We start from the raw sequence: 23,060 nt of genomic DNA on the forward strand, positions 1-23,060 counted from the left end.
AGCCTGGTGATGAGTGAGAGGAGAGGGGAGATTGTGAGGGAGATTTGGTTCCTCTGGGGACAGAAGGTTGCCCCTGTGGCTGAAGCTGGTAAGCGGGGGGTGGGGGCTGGGTGAGCCTGTTACACACAAGTCAGTCCTGTCCAGCAGAGATGGCCACACTCAGATCCCAAGTAGGGAGGGGCCCTGCCCTAGGTCACTCTGAAGGGTAGGGGCAGCAACAAGGGGCTGCCCACCCTGCCGCTCCCCACCTCTGTTCTCTGCTCCCCTCAGCTCACTTAGTAGTAGGTAAAGGCACAAATGGATGAAAGCTTCTTGCCTGAAGAGTCCCATGGACAGAGGAGCCTGGCAGGCTAGAGTCCATGGGGTGACAGGAGTCAGACACGACTTAGCGACTACACCACCACCGTAATAATACTATATGATATCATCGTGAGAAGAGACAGATTCCTGGAGCAAATAGGTCTGGACATGGCGCCACCTGAGTACAAGCCTATTTCATGGTGAAGGTGCATCTCCACGTGGAGGCGAGAATGGGGCCTCCAGGTGATGCCACATCCTCAGGCCTCATTTGGGATGCAGAGATGAGGCCTCTCTTCTCCCTCTGAACATACCTCATTGGGGGGCTTTGCTTGCAAGGGGTTGATTTAAAGGAATTAACACGAGGGACTTCCCTGGCAGTACACTGGTTAAGAATCGGTGCTTCCACTGGAGAGGGTCTGGGAACTTAGATCCCACACGCCCCGAGGTTCAGCAAAAAAAAAAAAAAAGCAATTAACATGAGTCTAGCCCCAAACAGTGTCCTCAGAGCATTCTCTGATCTCCAGGGAGGCAGCGCAAGGTCACATACATTCCAAAAAATGTTCACATCCTCCTCATGAAAAAGTCATCCAAACGGATCATAGCAAATTATTTTTAAAAAGGAAAGTGAATCTCCGCCCCCATGAACCCACTACACACATTTATTCTTTCCAAAAACTGGGATCATAATGTGTATGCAGATTTGTAACCTGCTGAGTTCACTTCATACCATATCCTTTGAAGACATAATTTCTAAAGTTCAGTTCAGTTCAGTCGCTCAGTCGTGTCCAACTCTTTGTGACCCCATGAATCGCAGCCCGCCAGGCCTCCCTGTTCATCACCAACTCCCGGAGTTCACCCAGACTCACGTCCATTGAGTCAGTGATGCCATCCAGCCATCTCATCCTCTGGAGTCCCCTTCTCCTCCTGCCCCCAATCCCTCCCAGCATCAGAGTCTTTTCCAATGAGTCAGCTCTTCGTATGAGGTGGCCAAAGTACTGGAGTTTCAGCTTCAGCATCATTCCCTCCAAAGAAATCCCAGGGCTGATCTCCTTCAGAATGGACTGGTTGGATCTCCTTGCAGTCCAAGGGACTCTCAAGAGTCTTCTCCAACACCACAGTTCAAAACCATCAATTCTTCAGCACTCAGCCTTCTTCACAGTCCAACTCTCACATCCATACATGACCACAGGAAAAACCATGGCTTGACTAGATGGACGTTTGTGGCAAAGTAATGTCTCTGCTTTTTTTTTTTTTTTTCATTCTATTTTTAATGGAATAAATTGGCATGAAAAGGTAGGAAAACCAATTACATTTATGGTTTTAAAGTGAAAGTGAAGTCGCTCAGTCGTGCCCAACTCTTTGCGACCCCATGGATAGTAGCCTGCACCAAGCTCCTCCACCCATGGGATTTTCAAGGCAAGAGTACTGGAGTGGGTTGCCATTTCCTTCTCCATGTCTCTGCTTTTGAATATGCTATCTAGGTTGGTCATAACTTTCCTTCCAAGGAGTAAGCATCTTTTAATTTCATGGCTGCAATCACCATCTGCAGTGATTTTGGAGCCCCCAAAAATAAAGTCTGACACTGTTTCCACTGTTTCCCCATCTATTTCCCATGAAGTGATGGGACCAGATGCCATGATCTTTGTTTTCTGAATGTTGAGCTTTAAGCTAACTTTTTCACTCTCCACTTTCACTTTCATCAAGAGGCTTTTTAGTTCCTCTTCACTTTCTGCCATAAGGGTGGTGTCATCTGCATATATGAGGTTATTGATATTTCTCCCGGCTATCTTGATTCCAGCTTGTGTTTCTTCCAGCTCAGCGTTTCTCATGATGTACTCTGCATAGAAGTTAAATAAGCAGGGTGACAATATACAGCCTTGACGTACTCCTTTTCCTATTTGGAACCAGTCTGTTGTTCCATGTCCAGTTCTAACTGTTGCTTCCTGGCCTGCATATAGATTTCTCAAGAGGCAGATCAGGTGGTCTGCTATTCCCATCTCTTTCAGAATTTTCCACAGTTGATTGTGATCCACACAGTCAAAGGCTTTGGCATAGTCAATAAAGGAGAAATAGATGTTTTTCTGGAACTCTCTTGCTTTTTCCATGATCCAGCAGATGTTGGCAATTTGATCTCTGGTTCCTCTGCCTTTTCTAAAACCAGCTTGAACATCAGGAAGTTCATGGTTCACATATCGCTGAAGCCTGGCTTGGAGAATTTTGAGCATTACTTTACTAGCATGTGAGATGAGTGCAATTGTGCGGTAGTTTGAGCATTCTTTGGCATTGCCTTTCTTTGGGATTGGAATGAAAACTGACCTTTTCCAGTCTTGTGGCCACTGCTGAGTTTTCCAAATTTGCTGGCATATTGAGTGCAGCACTTTCACAGCATCATCTTTCAGGATTTGAAATAGCAATTTCTGAAGGCTGTGTGCTATTCCTTAAGAGGCAGACACCGTGATTTATTTAGCTATTCTCCAAAGTTGATTATTTCCCCGACCACTATTATAGATGTTTCTGTGCACCTGCTGGCTTTTAAAAAGACTTGTTTCTGATTATTTTCTTGGGCTAGATTCCTACAAGTGGAGTTACCAGGTCAAGGGGCAGAACATGTTCAAGAGTCTTGATAGAGAATTTACAGATTACTTTCCAGAAAGATGAAGCAACACAAGAAACCAGTGCTGGCGCCCCTATTTTCACCAACATGAGCATGAGTTTCAGGTTTATATATATATTTTTTGAACTGTGGTGTTGGAGAAGACTCTTAAGAGTCCGTTGGACAGCAAGGAGATCCAACCAGTCCATCCTAAAGGAAATCAGTCCTGAATATTCATTGGAAGGACTGATGCTGAAGCTGAAACTCCAGTCCTTTGGCCACCTGATGCGAAGAACTGACTCATTTGAAAAGACCCTGATGCTGGGAAAGATTGAAGGCAGGAGGAGAAGAGGACAACAGAGGATGAGATGGTTGGATGGCATCACCGACTCAATGGACATGATTCTGAGTAAACTCTAGGAGTTGGTGATGGACAGGGAGGCCTGGCCATGCTGCAGTCTATGGGGTCGCAAAGAGTCAGACAGGACTGAGCAACTGAACTAAACCATATATATTTTTTTACTTTGGCAATTTGCTAAGCTCGCCCTGTGCGAGATGCCAGTGCGAAACATTATGTAATATCATACAGACACACACACACCCCGGGAGGGGCCGCTCATTTTACAGACGAAGAAACAGGCTTAGAGAGGACTCCCGCATCTGCCAGGGTCGCCTAGCCAGGAGGCAGAGGAGCCCCAGTTCAATCCCGGCTAGCGCCGAGATCTGCTTGGTTGGAAGCCCTGGGGAATCTCGAGCCGTGTCCGAATCTGGGCGGATGTGATGCTGTCACACAATACGCTGTCGCTTCCTGCCCTTCAGGTATAAAACCGGGCTCTGCTTCAAAGTCCGAAGCGCCCGGGCCGCCCTTCCACCCGTAGGCGGGACATCCCCTTTAGTCCCACCCACGTCCAGCCCCGTTGGCGCCTAAATCCAGGCCGAGTTTAGGCACCTGTGCTGCCGCCCCAGGGGCCGTAGTAGCGCGGGTCCCTAGCTTTAGGGCAGCGCTGGCCACGTGATTGCGATGCCTGGTTGCCCCTCCGGTCTCCCCTGGGCCAACCTCGGGCCTGCAGTCCCTTGCCCCACCGCGTGCGCCGCGGGGCACACTGTCGGCGCCGGATACAAAGCGAGCGAGTTGCCTAGGGCTGTTACAGCGGTGGTCGGCTTTGCACTACGGAAAAGAGAAAAAGGATCCCTCCCGAGTAACCGCACACTGTGACCCAGTGTGGGGACCGAGGAGCGAGGCACCGGGACACCCGACAGAGGCGAAATTAAAGGGTCTTTGAGAGTAGGACGATGAGCGCCGTTTTTTTAATCTTTGAACTCTGCCCTCCTCCCCGGCTCCGCGGCCAAACCCGAGAAAAAAAAAAAAAACACTTTCAAACCGAGCCCCCACCCGCACCCCTCGCCGGCCCCACCACCCTTGCTAGGGCAAATTCTTGTGCGGGGCGTCCCCTCGCTGGGTCTCGGTCCCCGAATGTACAGCGGATGGCTCCTCACCCCCTCCCACCCCCAGCCCCACGCGGGACCCCCGGGATCGCGGGACAGTGGGGTCTTCGGGGAGGTCGGTTGGGGACAGTGCTCCTCAAAGCCCCCCGCCAAGTCCCCGCCAGACGACAGACCCCCTTCTGGGCGACAGACGGACCTGGGGCTCAGAGCCCTCCCTTCCTGATGCGGAGGTTGCGGGGCGGAGGGTCTGCTCGGTGCCCGGTGCCGGCTCGCAGCCGGGAACCACTCCCGCCGCCGGCCGCGTTGCCGGGTGAGCCGTCTCCCCCCTCCCCCAATCCCCACCGCGCACCGCCGTCCCCGCAGCGTGACCTGGACCTCCCGTCCTCCAGGGGGCGCTGCCCTGGCCCGGCCCGCAGACCGACCCTCCGAGTGGATAGGCCGGGGCGGAGCCGCGGGAAGACACGGGGACCCGCGGAGCCGCGAGCCGGAGCTGCCCGGTCCGGCCCGGCCCACCCCGCCCTGCCGGTGAGGGCTACGAGACGGCAGAGCGGGTGAGGGGAGGTGGCAGTGAGGTTCCCGGGGCGGGGACGAAGTGCGCGAGTCCGGGCACTGTTCGGGGGGACGGCCGAGGACCCAGGGGCCACTCGGATGGAGACTGAGGGCTTCATGGGCAGGTGGGGACGCCGCATTTGGATGTGATGCTGGATCTGTCGGTAGAGGAAGAGGCTGGTAGAATGGGGTCGGGGGCGGCGGTTGGGTTAGAGTGGAGGGAAGCCTTCCTCCTACTTTGTTCGCGTAAGTCAGTCAAAGGTGGCAGCAGGGTGGGGGTGGGGTGATGTTATTGACGGAACGCGCGCACCCGGGACGGGGTGGGAGCATTAGAGGGGTGTGAATGGCCGGGGCTTGGCTTGTTCTGCACGTGATTGGCCTAAAGAAAGGCCGAAGGGTGGGGTGGGAGGTGTATCAGTGTCAGGCACCGCTCCTGGAGGCACCGGAGTGGAGAGTGGAGAGACGGAGGGCGGGATTGGGCGTTTGGAGGAGGAACTGTTGGGAAGATTTGGAGGCAGTTGGCGGGAGGGTGGTTAAACCTCGCGGCTGGTGGGATTGGAGGAGTACTGAAGGGACGGAGCGCACGCGTGGCGCGCTCTGGGCCTAACCGGGAGGGTAGCCGTGTAGCTCAGTCTGCAGCGCGCGAGGGCCGCGGGCTGGGACTGGGCGACCGGGATCCATCGACCTGACTCCCTCCCTTCTCGCAGCCACCATGTTCAACCAGCAGCAGCAGTTCCAGCAGCTCCAGCAGCAGCAGCTTCAACAGCAGCAGTTGCTGCAGCTTCAGCAGCTGCTCCAGCAGTCCCCACCGCAGGCCCCACTGCCCATGACCGTCAGCAGGTGAGCTCCCCACTGGAGGGCTGGGTGACTCTGGCCCGTGCCTTAGAGTCGCCCCCTTTCCAGACCTTTGGCCCAGGGGCAGCCCTGTCTGAGCCCTGGAGGTCATCAGTTCCCAACCCAAGGAGATTCTCTGCAGTAGAGAGGGGCAGAGAATGGAGGGGAGGGGGGTCAGAGAAGAGGGAGGGTCTGCCTCTCCCCATGACCCTCTGACCCCCGCTCTCAACACACAGGGGTCTCCCCCAGCAGCAGCCACAGCAGCAGCTCCTGACTCTCCAGGGGACCAGCCCCACCTCCCTCCTCAATGGCTCTGTGCTGCAGAGAGCTTTGCTTCTGCAGCAGTTACAAGGTATGGCTGCGGGCTCACTGAATCTCATCCAAGCCACACAGCAACTCCGAGAGGGAGCTACTGTCAATATCCCAGTTTACAGATGAGGGCACTGAGGCTCTGGGAGGTGGAAGTCCCTAGGTTGCTCAGCTGAATGCAGGTCTGTCTGATCACAGAGGAGTGCCCTTGGCCGTGGTGCTAGCTCTGTGGGCGCTACTCAGCACATATTTTGCTGACATTGAGAGATTAGATGATATGATGGATGGAAAGATCTATTTTGACCACCCTCCTTTGCATCCTGTTTGACAGATGAGGACACTGAGGTCCAGAGAAGGGAAGTCATTCTCCCTGGGTCACACAGTATCAGCAATGGCTGAGCTAGATGGAGGCCTGGGCCTCCTGACCCCTGGATCTCTGAGTAGGTGTCTCTAGCCCTCTGCATTAAGCCTGTGCCCTCACCCGGGTTTCTCCACGTGGAGAGTAGTTTTTCAGCTTTTCTTTCCATGATGCTGCTCCCAATACTTCAGCCACTGTGGGAGGAGGCAGGGGTCCAGAGACATGGAGCCAGCTCTTCTTCAGACCTAGCCCCTCCCACAGGGTAGCTGTGACATGCTGACTGGTCCTTCAGGGCTGAGCACTATGCTGAGCCCCTTACAAATCCAGTTTCTTGACTCTGCTGACAACCCTAAGGGGAGATACACTCATGGCCCCATTTTACAGATGAAGAAACTGAGGCCCAGGTGTTGATTAGAGGTCTTACTACAGAGCTTTGTTCTGAGACACCGGGCTATCCTGCCTCCCAGCAGGGTATGCAGCCAGGTCAGAAGATGTGATATTGTCACTCTTCAGCCCTCCCGTTGCCACATGGGTGTGGATGATCCTAGGAGCCGGCTTATACATTATAGAGGGATGGATAGAGAGATAAGACCACATACGGAAACCCACAATGTTTACATTTTTTTTCCACTCTTTTCTTTCTCATTTTAAAAGTCACACTTCAAAGAGCAAAAGAAATATTTTAAAAAGAGGACAAGAAAATCCAAATCATATGTAGACTCACTTCTAAAGAAAAAGAATACCCATTAAAGTGTTGGTATATTTCCTCCCATTTTTTTTCTCGCACAGAATTGGGGCTTTATATATGACTGTGATTACTGATATACATGAAAAGCTGTATTTTGTTTGTTTTTCACTGAGCAGAATGGCTTGTTCATTTACCATATGATTTGACAGTTCTATAAAGATTATTTTTAACAGCTGTTTAATATTCCTCTGGAGGTGTGTGCCCTTATGTCCCTAAACTTTCTCAGCTGTTTCCTTCTTCTACTTCTTTTCTTTCTCTTTTTTGCTGCTTTAAATAATGGGGTGAATATCATGTTTGAGAATATTTTCTTAGAATGGATTCCCAAAAGTAGAATGACTGGGTCAGGGAGGATGGGTGTTTTATGGTTCTTGATAAGTATTGCCAAATTGCTTTCTCAAAGGACTGGACCAATTTGCAATGCCACCAGCCACGTATGACAGTGCCAGTTTCACCATGCCCACGGCAACACTGGGTATTATACTCTTTTCTAATATATATGTGTATATACATCTAGTCTAATTGCTTGGCAAAAAAGCTATATCACTAACGCTTTAGTTTACATTTCTTGGAGTGCTTTTAGTCACATTTCTTAGTGCGCTTGAACATTTCTCTGTGTCTGCTGAACGTTTGTAATTCATGTTGTGACTTGTCCATGTTCTTTGTCCATTTCTCTTTTAGAGTGTGCCATCTTTTATCTCACTGTTTAAGAGCTGGCTGGCGTTCTCTCTGCACATACGTGTATATGTTTTTAAGTTAATGATCACAAAATGCTTAGTAAATACCAGGCACACTTGTATATTTCACTGAATCCTCATAAAACATTGAGTCAAGCACTATTACTATACCCATTTTATAGATGAGGGAACTGAGGCTAAGACAGGGAAACTTATTTGCTCAGGGTCACAGAACTTGTACTGTGGAACCTGCATTTGAACCATTTCTCCCAGCACATCTGACCCATACATGCCTGTAACCCCTGGGTTTCCCATCCCAGCACTGGGGCAAGGATTTAAACTGTCCTTTATTGGATCAGATACTTCCCCAGTGCTCTGAATCAGATGAAGTGCCTGCCCTTAAGGAGTTCCCAGGGTGGTTAAGTGGTGGACAGTGGGAAGTGGACAAGGAAATTGTGCAGCTGGCCTGGGAACAGGGAAGCTGGGTTTCTAGGGACAGAGAGAGGGTCTGAGAAGCCCTCTCAAAGGAGAATCACCTAAAGGGAGGAATGAAGGATGACTGGTTATGCAGAGGCAGAACACACCAAGCAGAAGAAAGAGCATGTGCAAAGGCCCAGAGGCAGGCAGACCCAGGCTTGTTTGAGGCAGACCCATGCATGGGAGCGTGTGGATGGAGCACAGTAGGTGTGTGTGAGAGAACTGCAAGAGAGGGGGTCAAGGGGAGTAGGGCTGGACCTTGCAGAGTGAGGAGTGGGCTTCCTTCCTGAGCATCAGGAAGCTATGGATGGGTTCAGCAGAGGGAGGGGCAAAGTCAGAATGTGATTTTTAGAAGGATCACAGTACAGAGACTGTGGCTGAAATTCACACGTGGGATGAAGCGGCTTTGGAAGGAGGAGGGGCGATAGGAGTGGAGATCCGAAGGGGAGTCAGGCTAGAGGAGGGTAAGGGTCAGGGTTAAGAGAAATGATGTTGGCTCATATGGGGGAGGGTAAAGAGAGAGGGGAGTCGGGAGGACCCCCAGAGTCCCACCTGGGAGCCAGTGAGTGGACAGCAGTGCCGCTCCCAAAGATCCTGGACAAGCCACTCCTTCACTTTGTGTCTGTTTATCATCAGTAGAGAGGATAATAATTACCCTGAAGGTGGCTGGGTGGTGTGACTAAGGCTGTTTTTAGCAAGTGCCCAGTCACCAAAAGACATTTCCTTTTTTAAAAAATATTTATTTATGTATTTGACAGCACCAGGTCTTAGCTGTGGTCTGTGGGATCTAGTTCCCTGACCAGGGATGGAACCCAGGCCCCCTGCATTGGGAACGTGGAGTCTTAACCCCTGGACTTCCAGGGAGGTCCCCAGGAGACTTTTGATGAGGGGTAGCTGGTGTTGGTAGGAGAGTTATCTTGTTATTCCAGAGACCAATCATCTTGCTGGTTCTCCCTTTGGCTCCTGTGCTGAATCTTTTATATACCTGAAAGTGTACCCTAAAGCATGCATGGGGGTGAGCAGAGTTTCTGGGGGTGCCCAAGCCACTGACTAGGGAGGCATTTGAGGAGGGAAAAGGGCCCCTTCCCTCACAAGCTGGAGAAGAAAACCAGCCTGAAAGCCCCCTCCCACCAGTGCTTCAGGTGGGACTGGGCCTTCAGTTCTCATCTCTTCCCCTCTGGCTGCCCTTGGGTGTGAACAGTCCCCTTTGAAGTTATCCGTGATGCCCCCATAATGCTTGGGGGCACTGACCCCTGACCCTAACCTTTACCACCCGACCACAGTTGTAACCCCCCTTCTGCTCTCTTTTCACCCACAGGTAACCTCCGTGGCTACAACCTGGCCACCCCCAACCTGACACCCCCCAGCCTCACACCTCCACAGCTGGCCACCCCAAATCTCCAGCAATTCTTTCCTCAGGCCACTCGGCAGTCCCTGCTGGGTCCTCCTCCCGTCGGGGTCCCCATCAACCCCTCCCAGCTCAACCTTTCAGGGCGAACCCCCCAGAAACAGACTCGGACCTCCTCCTCTACGACCCCCAATCGCAAGGTGAGTGGTGTCTGGGTGCAGAGCAGGTGTGGATGGGAGAGGACACATCTGGGGACCCACCAGCAGTACCCCCTCCAGCTCACACTGGCCTTGGGGCTGATCATAGCCCTCTCTGTGCCTCAGTTTCCTTATCAGTAAAATGATAGGAGAGAGAGTTAGACTTGTCTAGTGTTTCTAAAACTTTAAATATTTCTGAACCCCAAAGTGATTTTTGCTATATCCGAACACCACTCAAACTATTTATTCCCTTTTTATTTACCATTTCTATTATTTACTAATACTATTTGCTAACAATTCTCTCTTTTTGAAAAGACTGAGGTGTAATTGACATATAATACTGTATTCATTGTAGGTATATTTTACCAACTTTCTTTAAATCAGCACTGCCCAGTGGAAATTAAATGTGAGCCACACAGGTAATTTAAAAATTTCTGTATCCTGCATCGAACCTGGACTGGCGATTTGTTTCTTATATGATATTATATATGTTTCAAAAGTAATTAGCTCCAGTTAATATAAATAAATTTAAATTTAAAAAAAAATTAAAAAAGTAAAAATTTCTGGTAATCACAGTAACAAAGTAAAAAGAAACAGGCAAAATTAATTTTACTCACATATTGTATTTAACCTAATATATTAAAAATGATCATTTCAACATGTAATCGATATAAAAAATGAACAAGGTATTTTATATTCTTTTGAGATTATTTTTTTAATACTAATTCTTTAAAACTGGTATATATTTTATGCTTACATCTCGACTCAGCTTGCCGCAATTCCAGTGCTTGAAAGTCAGGCACATGTGCCTGCTGGCTACTGTCTGGGGTAGTATAGCTTTAAATGAACACTGCTTTTCTGTTACATTTATTTAAAAAAGAAACAATCACTATCTGAAAATTTTTTTAAAAAAAGCAACACAGTAACAGTAACTCTGAATAAATCCCCAAGCATAGAAGTAAAAGAAAAGTGACTGGGGTAAAACAATGTTATAAAATCCTAAACTCTACCCGGTTGCCGGAGAAGGCAATGGCAACCCACTCCAGTACTCTTGCCTGGAAAATCCCATGGATGGAGGAGCCTGGTAGGCTGCAGTCCGTGGGGTTGCGAAGAGTCGGACACGACTGAGTGACTTCACTTTCACTTGGCACTTTCATGCATTGGAGAAGGAACTGGCAACCCACTCCAGTGTTCTTGCCTGGAGAATCCCAGGGACGGGAGCCTGGTGGGCTGCCGTCTATGGGGTCGCACAGAGTCGGACATGACTGAAGTGACTTAGCAGCAGCAGCAACCCTGTTGCCAGCTGAAGTTTCTGAACCTTTAGTGAGCTCTCCCTGACTTGAGCAGGAAGAACCAGGGAGGTTTTCAAAGGAAATAATATACTCCCTATGTCTGTCCTGTCCCCGGATGTCCAGACAGCTCCTCACACACACCACATTCCTGAGAGTACCCCAATTGGGAGAGGGGGCAGCACCCACCTTTTCTGGCTCTGACACCACCCACATCCAGAGGTGAGGCATTTCCCTCCAGAGAGGGGTCACAGCCTTTGACCTTCCAGTTGAGCCTGTCCTAACATGGCCCTCTCTAGTGTTTACCTTCTTGCCCCGTTTTACATATGGGAAGACAGAGGCTCAGAAAGGAGGGTGGAGATTGTCCTGGGCTGCAGAGCTGTCCAGGCAGACCAAGAGTCCGGCCCTCCTGACTCTCAGACCAGTGCCTGTGTCATGCAGGGTGAGCTGGGTAGTTTCCGAAGGGCATGGAGCCCTGAAGTGGTGCATGTTTCCACTCACTGCTGGTCCCTTGGGCTTAGTAGGAGAGAGGGAAGCGGCAGGTGGACCCCTGGGGCTCCCTGGGGTACCCTGGAGCCATCCGGAACCATGTTCACTTAGCAGATGTCTGTTAAGGCCTGGCAGAGGACTCTCTGGGGCAAGAAGGCATCTGGCCCGGCTCTCCTGGAGATCCTGGGCTGGGAGGAGGTTGGTAGTGATGACAGGACCTCAATATACATAATTCTCCAGCTGATGAATGATGGCCGTGGGAAATTCCACAAAAAGGAAGTCCAAGGCCCCGGGGAGCCTGTACTGTGGGTTAGGAGGGCTTCCTGCAAGAAGCGCCTTTGAGGCCCTGGGAGAAGATCCAGGGCTTTGGGGAGCCAGAGAGGCCACCGTGGACACAGAGAGGAGAGGGGGCATGAGAGCTGAGGCTGGAGGAACAGGCCTGAGGTAGGGGCCAGACTGTGCAGGGGCCTGGGGAGGGGAGTTAGTTTCAGGCTTGGGGTAAGGAAGGAATAGTCCAGGGCTATGGGAAGTCATGGCAGGATCTCAGCCTGAAAGAGACAAGAGGCATGATCAGGTCTGCATTTGAGAAGGGTCCTTCTGGCTGCTTCGTGAAGAAGGTAAGGAATCAGGGGGCAGCATCATGGACCTGGAGGAAGTATTGCGTCGCCCAAACCTGCATTTACTTAACAGGCTGGCAGCTAGATGGAACTCCTGGACGTGATTCCCGGGGTGTTGAGGGTCTTCCCTTGGCAGCTCTGGGGCCAGGCTCCTTCATCCCCTGGAGCCTACATGTTGGAGCTGCTCTTGAGCAAGGGGGTATTTACAGGGGTGGGTGGCAGATATCAGAAATGGTTTCTGAAAGGAAGTAGGATTCTTCTTCTCAGACGACGCCTGTGGAGGACAAATCGGACCCCCCAGAGGGGTCTGAAGAAGCCGCAGAGCCCCGAACAGAAACACCCGAAGGTGAGGGAGAGAGGGAAGCTGCTGGTCCTTTGGAGGGATGTGGGTTGGGGGGAGGTGGGTGCGGGGAGCAGCCATGGAGGCAGATCTGGGAGGCAGGGCTCTTATAGGGGGCGGGGGGAATTGTGAGCCCAGGCCCCACCTCCTGGAACTGGGAGCTCATACGTGCTCCACCTGGCATGGCAGTCTTTCACCTGCCCTCCATCCCAGACCAAGAACCTCCCCAGTGCCCAGATGACATCGCTAAGGAGAAATGCACTCAAGCACTTGAGCCTGAGTCTTGTGAAGCCTCTGAGCCGCCAGCTAAAAAGTCAAAGAGGTAACTGAGGCTGAAAACCTGCCTGGTACCCAGGTGTTCTCTACCCTCATTCCTGCAAAGGCAAAGGGTAGGGGTAGGTGGGGTGAGATCCTTCAAGGGAACAAGGCAAGGACCTTGGTTTCTGGCGTCGGGGGAGGTCAAACCTAATTTTGCATCTTGCCTGGGAAGGCCCTTGGCCAAATGGACTCTGGCTTCTTCACTGTGACTGGGCCACGGTGAGGTGAGGGGGCCATTGTGGAGGGGTGAAAATGTGTACTTGGAACCTCAGAGCATGGCCAGAGGGTAGGCAGGCTTCCAGGGCCTTGAATACATACTAGCAAGCTGTGGGAGGTGGGAGCAAGTGATCAGTTTGCTTAGAGGAAGCTGGGACCTGGAGAGTCTAAGGGGCTTGCTTGTACATGCAGAGCCAGGACTGGAGCCTAGGTCAGGGCCTTTCTTGGGAGCCCCTGGGGCCAGTTGGCAGACATGAATATGATCTTCTGACCCTTCGCAGCTCAGAGGAGCCCACAGAGAAGGGGCCCCCAGGGAAGCTGCAGGCAGAGGTCCGGCTGCAGACCCGGATGATGGCACCCAAGCAGACACAGACACCCGAGCTGCTGCCTGAGCCCCTGGAAGCCCACGTGCAGCCACGATTTCAGCCCCGGGTCCTGCAGATCACAGCCCAGGTGCAGCCACAGACCCAGCCACAGACGCTCCCTGTAAATGCCCAGGTGCAGCCAAAGCTACAGAAGCAGGCACAGACGCAGACCTCTCCAGAGCACTCAGCACTGCAGCAGGTGCAGCGGCAGCCGCAGGAGGAGGCAGAGCCATGGCGACAGGCGCAGCCGCCGCCCCCCAGGCACGTGCAGCCGCTGCTACAGAAGCAGGCACAGACGCAGACGTGCCCACAGGTCCAGGCGGAAGCACAGCCGAGGCTCCAGCCGCCGGAGCAGCCACCGAAGCAACCTCTGGTTCAGTTACCAGTGCAGCCACTGGAACCGGCCCAGGGACGGCCTCAGACTCAGCCACAGGTGTCAGTGCCAGCGTCAGAGAAAGCCCCAGTTCTGGTTCGCTCTGCAGCGCTGGAAAGATTGCCTGATACAGTAGAAGCTAGAGCAGGTAAGTGAGCAGTGACTCCCAGCCGGCCCGGTGATGGGACTTGCTCTGCTGGGACCCTGCTCCTCCCCCAGCACTGTCCAGCCCTGACTGGGTGCCGCCTGGTACTGAGGGTTGGGCTTGGATCCAGGGTTCTGGTCCATGTGCAGTGGAGGCTTCAAGGTCCTGGCCGTGGGCAGAGAAAGTGGCTCTCAGGCCCACATCCCTCAGGGCCCCGGTGGGAGATGGACTGTGGGAAATGGAGCACGCCTCTGTCATTTCAGGCCCAGAGGAGGCCCCACCAGAGCCAGGGGGCGCCCAGGCCAGCGTGGAGGAGAGCCAGGAGGAGCTGACCGGTGGCCTGGATGTGGCAGAATGTGAAAAAAGAGCGAGAGAGATGCTGGGGGTGGGTAGAGATGCTGATGAGGACTGCACTGTGTGCCCAGTGGTGGGATGGCCTCCTTCTGCCCCAGCCATGCCCCCCCTTCCCGGGACCCCTGATGTTTCCCCTCCTGTGAAATGTGACGGCAGCCCTCCTCCTGGGTTTGCGGGCAGACCAGATTGGGTTTGACAGTGTTCCTCAGCTCTCATATGGGCCTTTATGTGCCTTTGCTCTGACAGTCTGGAGGCACTTTTGGTGATAAGGGTCCCTTCCAGCTTGCTCACCCCAAAACTAGAGCCCCCACATGAGTTACATTGCTCCAGTGGAGAGAGCGTGGTGTGGAAGCCTCCGTCTGGGGCCTGGGGCCCAGTCCTGCCTTCCACTTTGTGCTGTGTGCTAAGTCGCTTCAGTCCTGTCCAACTCTTTGCGACCGTATGGGCCATAGCCCACCAGGCTCCTCTGTCCATAGGATTCCCCAGACAAGAATGCTGGAGTGGGTGGCCGTGCCCTCCTCCAGGGGATCTTGACGCAGGGACTGAACCTGCATCTCTCGTGTCTCCTGCATTGGCAAGCGGGTTCTTTACCACTGGCGCCACCTGGGGAGCCTTACCGAATAACTGTGGCCAAGCCCCTTCCTTGCCTTGCGTCTTCGTTTCTCCATCTGTCACAGGAGGCAGGGAGAACTGAGGGGGACCTGGGTTTTTGAATACTGACTGCGGTGCTGCCTGGCTGAGCGAGCCTGGGTGATCACCTAACGGCTCAGAGCCTCAGTTCTCCCACCTGTAAAATGGGCTATCGGGAGGGCTCCTAGAAGTTTAGCACAGGGCTGACTCACCATAAGCGCCCAGCTGGTGGTAGCTCTGCTCCTGCTCCCCGTGCAGGTGTGGGGGGCTGGGGGATCCCTGAAGGTCACCATCCTGCAGAGCAGCGACAGCCGGGCCTTTAGCACCGTACCCCTCACACCCGGTCCCCGGGCCAGCGAGTCTACCTCTGCCACCCCTGCGGCGGCCAGCACACCCTCTAAGCAGGCCCTTCAGTTCTTCTGCTACATCTGCAAGGCCGGCTGCAGGAGCCAGCAGGTACCCTCCGGTGGGGGGGGTGGGAGATCTCGTGGGCGGGTGGAGGGTTTGGGGGCTGTATGTGATGCCCAGCCTGCCTTTCCCAGGGCTGCCTCTGTGTCCACTTGGGCCCCCAAGCCCCACCTCCGGCAGCTGTACCTTAGATCACAAAACATCTCCGGACCAGCCCAGGGGGCAGGGTTTCAGAGCTGGGTGGACCTGGTGCAAATCAGCCCTGACTGACTATGTGGGTTTTGGAAAGTGAATTCCACCTTCCAAACTGAGGCATTGGTGCCTCGGTTTCTGCATGCATCAGAAGAAACATTTAGAACCCACCTCTAGAAAAAGAAAAACTGCCTCCCAGAGGGGTTCTGGGGATTCAGCAACTTGACATTGAAGTCATGAGTCGCTGGGCTAGCGCAGATCGAGTGCAGCCTTAGTAACAGCATCACACTGGTGCGATTACTGTCACTATTGTTAGTGCTGCCCCTCTGTGCCTGGCCTGAGCAGAGCCACGGGGACCTGGAATTTGATCACACTGCTCCTCACCTCGGAGGTGCTCATGGTCTCCAGCGGGAGCAGAGGCTCTGGCTGGCATGTGCTCACTCTGGGCCCCGTTTACCATCCTTCTCTGGCCCATACAGGGTCATGAGAGAGAAGTCCTCCCGGCAGCAGTGGGGTGGCCAGGAAGCCCAGGTTGGAGGCCTCCTCTAGCCCCAGTGTTCAGGGGCTCACTCCTCACGCCCCTTTCTCGCTCCCGCCTGCTGCAGGAGTTCCAGGAACACATGTCGGGAGCCCAGCACCAGCAGCGGCTCGGCGAGATCCAGCACATGAGCCAAGCCTTCCTGCTGTCCCTGCTGCCTGTGCCCCGGGACGTCCTGGAGAGAGAGGACGAGTGAGTGGGGGGGTCTCAGAGGCTCGGGATGGTGCAGGGGAGGTGGTCTCACAAGCCAGCCCAGGCATAGGGGACCCCTGATCTACCATCCACAAGGTCTTAAGGCATTAAGATCGCCCTCTCCCAAATACTTCTTCACTAACTGTGTGGCCTGGGCCCTCAGTTTTCCTTATCTGTAAAATGGCCTGGTGAGGGGTGTAAGGCAGGAACTCATGAACTAGACAGCCTCTATGTTTTTAAAGAAAATTTGTATTTATTTATTTATGGCTGTGCTAGGTCTTTGTTGCTGCGTGCAGGCTTCCTCTAATTGCAGCAAGTGGGGCTACTCTCTGGTTGTGGAGTACGGGCTTCTCGTTGCAGTGGCTTCTTAAACAGCAGGGCACAGATTCCCTAGAGCATGCCAGCTTCAGTAGTTGTGGCTCGTGGGCTTGGTTGTCCCATGGCCCGTGGGATCTTAGTTCCTGGATCAGAGGTTGAACCTGTGTCCCCTGCATTGGCAGGTGGATTCTTAACCCCTGGGCCAGCAGGGCAGCCCCTAGACAGTCTCTTAAGGCTCCATCCAGGCAGGAACAGTTTGACCCCCTATGTGGGAGGGAATTGGGTTGTGGCACAGACCCCCCACTCCCCTGGCATATGTGCTGCCTCCGACCACAGGGCCTGATGGTCAAGTGGGACCTGCTCATCTCATGGGCTGAGATTAGAACGTCCCTGGGTTTTCTCCTTTCTTAGTCATGGGGGCTTGCTCCATTAGAAATGTCAGCCCTCCAGAGTCTGGGACTGGCTCTTGGGATGCTCAGTGGGCAACCACTGAGGCCTGCAGGAGCTGGGAGGCCTCAGCAGTGAGAGAAACAGGATGACATTGGCTCAGTCCATCCTAGGGGACGTGGGCTCTGTCTCACCAAACAGCTACCACTCAGCTCCAGATTTCCTGGTTTCTCAGAAGCATCTAGAAACCGATTTGTATGTGAATCTCCCAATTTCATGATGTTAATAGCTAGTTCAGAGTTAAAACCAGAACAGCAGACTTCCCTGGTGGTCCAGTGGATAAGATTTCACCTCCCAATGCAGAGGGTGTGGGTTCAATCCCCGGTTGGGGAACTAAGATCCAATGTGCCTTGAGGCCAAAAAACCAAAACATAAAACAGAAGTATTGTAACAAATTTAACAAAGACTTTAGAAAAATGATTCACACCCCCCCCAAAAAAAAATCTTAAAAAAATAAGAAATGAGTCCTGTGGAGGCCAAATCAGATCCTTTCCCTGGTCGGATAGGCCCTGAGTCAGTGGTCAGGGGCTCCGCCATGAGGATTTACAGAGAGTCACAGCTTGCAGCTCCCTGGGTGGGGTGAGGGGACAGGAAGGGCCCTTGGGTGGCCTCTGCTTGCATTCCCTGAGTGACGGGGAGCTCTCTCTAAAGGCTGCGTCTCTGTTAGCTGGTCTCAGTTCGAGCGGAACTTCCCTGTGGCTTTGTGGGATGTTCTCCACCCTTAAGCCTCCCCTGGCTTGCTGACCTAGGAGTTACACTTGGGCCAAATTAGCATAAAGCCAGGAGAAAGGTGACACAGAGATGTTCCTTGCAGAGTTCATGCAGTGGTGAAAACATTTACTTGGAAATGATCTAAAATATCCCAAACTATGGACTTAGATCAGTTCTTCCACTTGGTAGGAGAACTAATAATATATAGGACAACGGCAGGGAATTGCTGACAATGTGGAAACACATGCATGATGCAATGTCAGGACCAAACAGGATCCAAAATTGCATTTGCAGAATGAGTTTGACTATATAAAAATAGATCTTGCGACAGAATGCAGAGCTGTAGCCCAAGCTGTAAACAAGCTTCAGGTGGAGAAGATTCGCTACACTGCGTCCTGACACTGCTGGATCCTGACTCAGCCCCACCCAGAATGCGGCAGTCCTTCCTTTGGGCTGTCTGTCCTTCCCTCACAGTCAGAAGCTCTGAACCGATCCCCTGCCAGACCCCAGGGATGCCGGGGTGCTGTGAGGGCAGAGAGGGAATCAGGTCCTCTCAATCCACTGTGCACAGTGCTATGGCAGTGGGACTTTGGGGGTCCCAGAGCGGGGCCTGACTTAACAGGCATGGAGACAGGTCCTGGAATTGGGGAAGGGCTCAGACAAGCTCTGGGAAAGACAGGGCATCCAAACTGAAGGATAAAGAGTTCTCAAGGCCAGATATTTTCAGCTCTGTCACCTGTCCTGGTGGCCTCCTGGTGTCCCCAGTGCTTCTAAATCTCATCCCTCCCACCGAGTCTTCTCTCTTATTCTTAAGCATTCTTCTAGACGAACCCTAGAATCCCATTTGTTAAGGTTCCAAAAAAAACCGATTCTGTTGGACTTGTATTCCATTTATGGAGCATCCGGAAGAGCGGCTGTCTTTCCAACAAGAATGCGGTGTCACACATACTTGTTTTGATTGTCATCAGAGAGCCTCCACCCAGGCGCTGGTGCAACACCTGCCAGCTCTACTACATGGGGGACCTGATCCAGCACCGCAGGACGCAGGACCACAAGGTACCAGGGCGCCCCCGCCGCTGGCTGTAAAGGCACCGCGTGTGTGGTCTCCAGGCCCAGGGCTGGGGAGGAGGGAGCCCAGGTTGGAAGCAGAAAGTAAACATCAGTCTTTGTCCCTGCATGGCTGTAGCTCGTGATGAGTCAGTCATGTTTCCTCTCTGGGCTTCAGTTTCCCATCTGTCCAGTGTGGGCGAGGCACCATCTCACCCCGCATTCAGCCTCGGGGCTCATGGGGTCCTCTGGCGCCTGCCCTGTCTGTCTTCTGACTGTCCTGTCTCTCTGTTGCCATCCGCCATCCCGTCTTGTGTTTGCCCGTGTTCTGTGGAGCACAGTCTGCTGATTGCAGAGTGGCCTGACTCTAACCCTAACCCTGAGACTGGAGGTAGCACACCTGAGGCCTGCAGGTGGGGGGTGGCGTCTTGCTGGGCCCTGCCCGCTGCACCTGGGAACACTGGCCGCCCCCACTGCCCACTGGGCCTGCCTTCCATTCCTCAGTTCGCCAAACAATCCCTGCGACCTTTCTGCACCATTTGCAACCGCTACTTCAAGACCCCCCGCAAGTTTGTGGAGCACGTGAAGTCCCAGGGCCATAAGGACAAAGCCAATGAGGTAACCCCAGCTCCCTCAGAGGACAGGGGCCCAGAGCGGTATAGAGCCTTGGGCAGGGCCACACAGCAGTTGAGGTGTATCCCAGTCCAAATACATAGCAGGGCTGGAGGGACTGGAGCTCTCTGGGGTGTGAGGTGCTTGGGGTGTCACATTGTGGCTGCCCAGAGCTGACCTGAGCCCTTACCCTCCCCGGGAAGCTGAAGACACTGGAGAAGGATATAGCCGGCCAAGACGAGGACCACTTCATCACGGTGGATGCTGTGGGCTGCTTTGAGGGCGATGAAGAAGAGGAGGAGGATGACGAGGAGGAAGAAGAGATCGAGGCTGAGGAGGAATTCTGCAAGCAGGTGCTTGGGGAAAGAGGGCATGGAAAGGAGGCTGGAGGCTGGACTCCCAGACCAGGAGAGACCTCCCCCCACCTCCCAGGGGCCAGGAGACGCTGTGCTGGCATTTGCAAGCACAAAGACATGCCTCAATCTAGTATTATTAGGAACCGTTTTCAACATGACAGTGTGTAAATATGCATCATGACGACGGTAGGGTGGCAGGTGAAATACGCAAGGTCTTGAAAGCCTGCTTGAAATTTTTTCTTGTGTTGCGGAAGAGAAAGGCGTCCTAGGCCAAGAGAATAGCATCGCAGAGACATGGAGAGGGGAGCTACGTGGTACATATGGGAAAGTCCGTGAAAGGTGATGATGGTGATGATGATGGTGGCGAGAGCAGTCAACTTTATTTTTTTTTAAAGTACTTATTATCAAGTTCTTTACAGAGAAAGCTTGCCAGATTGCCCAATTTTTTAAATAATTTTATTTATTTGTTAATGTTTGCCTGTTCTGGGTCTGCATTGCTGCACGGGCTTTCTCTAGTTGTGGCGAGTGGCGGTTCCTCTCTAGTTGGGTGCACAGGCATCTCACCGGAGTGGCTTCTCTAGTTGCAGAGCACAGGCTCTAGAGCGCTAGGGCTTCAGTAGTTGTGGCACGCGGGCTTAGTTGCTCCTCGGCATGTGGGATCTTCCTGGACTGGGGATTTTTTATCACTGAGCTACTAGGGAAGCTCTCAACATTTTTTTTTTTGCCATGCCACATGGCTTGTGGGATCTCAGTTCCCTGACCAGGGATTGAACCTGAGCCATGGGAGTGAATGCCTGGAATTCCAACTTCTAGGGTACCAGGGAACTCCCGCAGTCAACATTTGTTGAGTGCTTACTATATGCTAGGCGTGTAACCAGGCACTTTCTTGGCAGAGTCTCACCCATTTGGATGCGAGGAAGCGAGACTCCACAGCCTGTGCTTAGAATACATCAGCTCTGCTGTCTCCCATGAGTGAGGAGCTGGAGGAGCTTTTCAGTTTAACAGGTGTTTCTGGAGCACCTGTTCTGGGCCAGGCCCTGGTCCTGGATACCAGGAATACCCAGGACCAAGGCCTGGCCCCTGTCCTCATAGAGCTTTCCAGTCACAGTCCAGGGCGGTGAGGGGGCAGCCAAAGAGGGCATGCACAGAGGGGCTGTGGATGGAGGGTTGCAGGCGTGGCCTCCAGGCCTAAACAAATTGGGGGTGATGCCAGCTTTGCTGCTCAGAAATCAGTAGTGGCATGACCTTGGGCGAACCCGTTGGTTTCTCTAAGCCTCCGTTTTCTCTGCTTAGAAGTAATAGTCCCAGCTCAGACTGTAAGGAAGGGCCACAGCCTTGGGGGTGGTCATCATTTTTAGAGGCTGTATTTGTTTGCCTGGTAAGTGGTGGAGGGCACTGCTAGGCATGGCCTTGTCTGGAAGGGGCTCATGTCGAGCAGGTGACCACCCCGCCCAAGACTGTGGTCTCTGCAGCCTCTAGGAGCTGGCAGGGGTTCATGGTAAAGGCTAACCACGGCTTGGGGCTCACCAGGGTTCACCACCCTACTCCTCCATCAACCAGCTGGGTGACCCTGGGCAAGTGAGTTAATGAGCCTGGGCCTTAGTTTCCTCATATGTGAAATGGGTGAACCATAGAAAGTTGTTACGAGGATTCGATGAAATGCCACGTGTGATGTGTTGGGCATGGATTATGGCCACTGTAGGAACAGGAGGGCTTCCCGGAGAAGGGGACAGATTGAGCTGCACCTGGAAAATATAGATTGGGAAGGGCACTCTGTGGGACAGGCCCAGCACGGGCAAAGGCCTAGAGGATGCCACCCACAGCCTCCTCCTGGAAATCAAGGGGCTGGCACTGAAGAGCATGGGTGGGTCCAGGCCCCGCCTGTGTTTAGGAGGAAACTAAGGGAAGCCAGAACCAACCGGGGCCGACACTGGTGTGTTTCCAGATGAGATCCAGAGACATATCCATAGAGGAGTGGAAAGGCTCAGAGACCTACAGCCCCAACACCGCATACGGTAAGACCCCAGCCCTGATGCCACCTGCAGGAGCGGCGGGCCTCGGGTCCCAGTCACAGCGTCCTGGCCAGGTAGCCTGGCCCCTCGTCCTAGTCTCTTTGCCCACCTGGAGGGTATTAGGGGAGGCTAGGCCCCTAGGTTGGGGGGAGGCACCAGTCTGGCGTGGGGATGTGAGCGCTTAGACCCTGCTGTCCTTCAGGGGTGGACTTCCTGGTGCCCGTGATGGGCTATGTCTGCCGCATCTGCCACAAGTTCTACCACAGCAACTCGGGGGCGCAGCTCTCCCACTGCAAGTCCTTGGCCCACTTTGAGAACCTGCAGGTGAGTCCAGCTTCCCGCCCCGCTCCGCCCTGCCCAGGGAGGTCAGACTGTCCGAGCTGATGGGAAGAGCCGGTGGCCACCTCCCTTCTAGGCTTGGCCTTAGCCCCTGGGCACAGCCCCCAACGAGAGGCTCTACCCACAAAGGGAATCCAAACCAGGTTGGGGCCAAGGTCTTTTTGCAATTGTTCTGGAGTGGGTGGTGCTGAGGGATTAGCACTAGAGGTCCACCCAGAGAGGCTGAGCACGTCACACAGGATCACACCGCATGTCCAACGTTGTCTCAGCGGGGCCAGGGAAGCAGCCTGTGGCCAGGAGCACGCCAGGTGGGGAGGAAGCCCGGACCTCACCTGCACTCTCTGTGTCTAGAAATACAAGAAGGCCAAGAAACCCAGCCCCACCACCAGGCCCTTGAGCCGCCGGTGTGCCATCAACGCCCGGAACGCCCTGACCGCTCTGTTCACCGCTGGCGGCCGTGCACCCAGCCAGCCCAGCACCCAGGACACAGCCAAAACCCCCAGCAAGGTGATGCCCACACCCCCTCGGCCCCCACTGCCCCGGCGCTCCAGACGCCTCAGAACCTGATGGAGGAAGCACCCCATGCCCGCCCCATCTCAGTCCCAATCGGCTAAGCTTTTTAGGAGTCTGTGTGGAGACTTTGATATGGTCGGTATTTTTACTGAAAATCCAATAAAGGAAGGAGTTTGGCCTGTATAGTCTCCACCAGCATTTCTGTCTGCATGGATAGGGGCAGGGGGGCCCTCAGCCGGCTCCCAGCTGGCGCCCAGCCTCTGCAGGTAGTGAGGAGGAACAACTGGAAATCTGAAGACAGGGTCCCTCACCAGGGACTCTGGGAGTATGAGGTATTTCACCTCCTGAGCCTCAGTTTCCCTCTTAAGCATGTACCCAACCTTGGAAAGTACTACCTTCAAGTAAG

General features: G+C 53.5%; 1 protein-coding gene across 50 annotated transcripts; it reads left to right on the top strand.

The window, feature by feature from the left end:
* Positions 1-4,779: 4,779 nt before the first annotated feature.
* Positions 4,780-22,837, top strand: CIZ1 (CDKN1A interacting zinc finger protein 1). Of its 50 annotated transcripts, none has more exons than XR_015136277.1 (17): positions 4,780-4,864; positions 5,596-5,728; positions 5,959-6,074; positions 7,538-7,609; positions 9,607-9,836; positions 12,496-12,574; positions 12,782-12,890; positions 13,384-13,988; positions 14,249-14,370; positions 15,228-15,425; positions 16,175-16,299; positions 18,744-18,831; positions 19,164-19,440; positions 19,638-19,787; positions 21,736-21,805; positions 22,005-22,126; positions 22,493-22,837. XR_015136277.1 is itself a non-coding variant. In XM_086324873.1 (17 exons), the coding sequence occupies exons 2-17, from the start codon at positions 5,601-5,603 to the stop codon at positions 22,706-22,708; spliced, it is 2,583 nt and encodes an 860-aa protein (XP_086180999.1). In that variant the 5' UTR covers positions 4,780-5,013; positions 5,596-5,600; the 3' UTR covers positions 22,709-22,837. The 50 variants fall into 50 exon arrangements, 49 of the variants coding, with proteins under 49 accessions (XP_086180999.1, XP_086181012.1, XP_086181005.1 ...); XM_086324873.1 differs by having other exon boundaries at positions 4,780-5,013; positions 12,481-12,574; positions 12,758-12,890; positions 19,327-19,440; XM_086324886.1 differs by having other exon boundaries at positions 4,780-5,013; positions 12,481-12,574; positions 12,758-12,890; positions 15,270-15,425; positions 19,327-19,440.
* The last annotated feature ends 223 nt before the right edge of the window (positions 22,838-23,060 follow it).

This window comes from Bos grunniens, chromosome 11, assembly GCF_055505025.1.
Source record: "Bos grunniens cultivar Pamir isolate PY7600 chromosome 11, Bosgru_T2T1.0, whole genome shotgun sequence".
Lineage (NCBI taxonomy): Eukaryota > Metazoa > Chordata > Mammalia > Artiodactyla > Bovidae > Bos > Bos grunniens.